Here is a 2541-nt window from a genome sequence, read left to right as displayed (position 1 = left end):
GAATAAATAATCGGTGATCAGTCGACTATTAAAATAATCGTTTGTGGCAGCACTTTTTTTTATTATTTTTTTTTTATGAAATTGAAAGTTTTTACTGTCATAAAAACTGCCTCATTATTTCTAGTGTTAAAAGTGTGGATTTTTTTTTTCTTCCTAGGGAACTGCAGGAGGAAAGTGGCCTCACGGTGGATGTTCTGCACAAAATAGGAAATATCAAGTTTGAATTTGTCGGAGAAACGCAGCTGCTCGACGTCCACGTTTTCAGAGCCGACTCTTTCAACGGAGAACCCACTGAATCAGATGGTAAGATTCTTAATCACCAAAAAACTAAAGTATTACTTTAGAAAAAATGCAGGGAAGGACGGTATTAAGCTAAACAGTTTAGTACACAAATATTTATTTATTTTCATACCAAGTACAAGATGGCAAAAATGTGTCATTTTCAAAACTGTTGCTTTAAAAATAACAAGGGGATTTTTTTTAAACTACAAATTTCAAGTTCATGGTTTAAAAAAGAAAGTTATAATCCACAGAAATCCCCTTCTTACTTTTGGTTCCTCTTAGATGTTCCTTCTTTATGTGAAGTGCAGTCGTGACCACATTCTTGAGCTAAAATTAAACATTGAAGGCTATTCAGTGACACTGTTGCTGTAATATTTCTTTAGCAAGTTTGTGAAGATTTTATTTTTTTAAGTAAACAATTTAGCATAACTTTAAAAATTAGAATGTACTTTCAAATTGTTAAGCACAACAGCAACAAACTATTTTTTTCTTTTTATTTTGGATTTATTTAAAATTATACATTTGTAGAAAAAGTTGCCTATTTATAAAATGTTACAGTTTTTCTTTATTACCATTAAAACCTCCAGAATAGATGACGGATGACTAAACATATAGTTTCTTTGCACTTTTTTGTTCTTTTTTTATAAATATATGTTTCATCCCTTTTAATTGTTAATTTGTTGAAAGTTAAACATATTTTCTTCCACTTGCTGTGTTTTTATAAGACAGAAGTGCGTCTGCACTGAAGGAAAGTTGCCGTTACAGGTGAACTTAACCAAACAGTATTTTCTTTTTCAAGCCTTTAAACCAAAAAAATCTTGACTTTTTTTTTTGAAGAAAGGCATTTAGGAGAATGTAAATGAAAGCACAGGAGCAGAGGCGTTCTGGAGGACAAACTCTCCCACCTGCGGTCATGTTTACTTCTTGAGAGTTAAGCCAAGGTCAGCTGGTTGGAGGACGGAAAAACTGCAGACATAAACCTTGAATTGATAAAAAAGAAAAGAAGTAGTGTGGGATAAGAAATAACCAGCAAGGAAAGGAAAAAGCTTGAAAATAATGTGACGCATAAAGAAAACGGATTAAACTACAGGATAAAAATCACATTTTTTGGTAGATTATATCAAGATGTGCTGATTTTGTCTCGTGTTCTGTAGAAATGAGGCCTCAGTGGTTTGAATTGGACAAAATTCCCTTCAGCGAGATGTGGGCCGATGATAAACTGTGGTTCCCTCTGATGCTCCAGAAGAAGAAGTTTGTCGGATACTTCAAGTTCGAGGGTCACGATGTGATTCTCAACCACACGCTGGAGGAAGTGCAAGAACTCTGATTATGTGGAAAAAGCATCAGAAATGGCTACAATTATTAGGAATGTGAATATTCTCATTTGGGTTCATGAAAATACAACTGTATTGCGAAAAAAAAAGACCAAAACCAAAAAAAGTGTGTTTTGTAATTTTATTGTGGAATGCTGTAAAATAAGTTCAATAAAAATAAGTTTCAAACTGTCGCATTTATTTCCCAAAAAATAAATTTCATCAACTCCAAGATTTCAATTTGTTTCATACAAAATCTGTTACTTGTACAAGTCAAAAAATGAAATCTTTACATTGCTTTAAAAACGTTTGTGCGCAAGAACAAATGTCAAGTTTACCTTTCAAAATAAAAGTAGTTGGACTGTATTCAGCCTGTGTTGTCTACCATTGTAATAAATTAAGTTTCATTTTATGGAGTGTCAGTTATAAACAAAAATCTAGTCTCTACAGAATTTATTTAAACTTAAAATAGTTTATAAAAGGTTTAAAGATAACACATTAAATGCCGTGCCAGTTTTTATCTTTGGTTAATACAAATATTTACTTTGCACAAAAACGAGTTTCAAGACTGTTTATTATTTTGTGAAAGCTTTATTAACTAAATGCTTTCACGCACAGCTACTTCTGTCTAGGGAAAAATCACAAAGATTTTTGCAGTTCAGTTCACAGAAATATTTTTTTTTTCCTTCAACAATGAGTTTTGCAGAAAAAAACCCTCATTATACTCCCACCGCCGTGCTTCACATATAAAACAAGCTCTTTTAAATGCGATCTCTAAACTAGCATTAACATTCAGCTCTTTGTAGCAGCGGATTTATTTGCCATTTTTTGTCCTCTTTAACTTTGTGGAATAAAAATCTTCCAATTTCCTGAGGCTATGATGACATGTCAAAATGTCGACTCCAGATTAACCTTTAGAGATTATAAAGAATTGCTTTTCAGCATT

The 2541-nt window shown here is 32.3% G+C and overlaps 1 protein-coding gene across 3 annotated transcripts in view; it reads left to right on the top strand.

The window, feature by feature from the left end:
* The window catches only part of nudt1 (nudix (nucleoside diphosphate linked moiety X)-type motif 1), a 6622-nt gene extending 4656 nt beyond the window's left edge, over positions 1-1966 (top strand). For all 3 annotated transcript variants that reach the window (XM_024271679.1, XM_024271681.2, XM_024271678.1), the window contains exons 3-4: positions 158-303; positions 1437-1966. In XM_024271679.1, the coding sequence (XP_024127447.1) occupies positions 158-303; positions 1437-1609 (319 nt within the window). In that variant the 3' untranslated portion in view covers positions 1610-1966. The remainder of the gene's footprint in view (positions 1-157; positions 304-1436) is intronic.
* Positions 1967-2541: the final 575 nt, after the last annotated feature.

Source organism: Oryzias melastigma, linkage group LG8 (assembly GCF_002922805.2).
Source record: "Oryzias melastigma strain HK-1 linkage group LG8, ASM292280v2, whole genome shotgun sequence".
Taxonomy (NCBI): Eukaryota; Metazoa; Chordata; class Actinopteri; order Beloniformes; family Adrianichthyidae; genus Oryzias; species Oryzias melastigma.
This window is presented reverse-complemented; position numbering and strand designations above follow the sequence as displayed.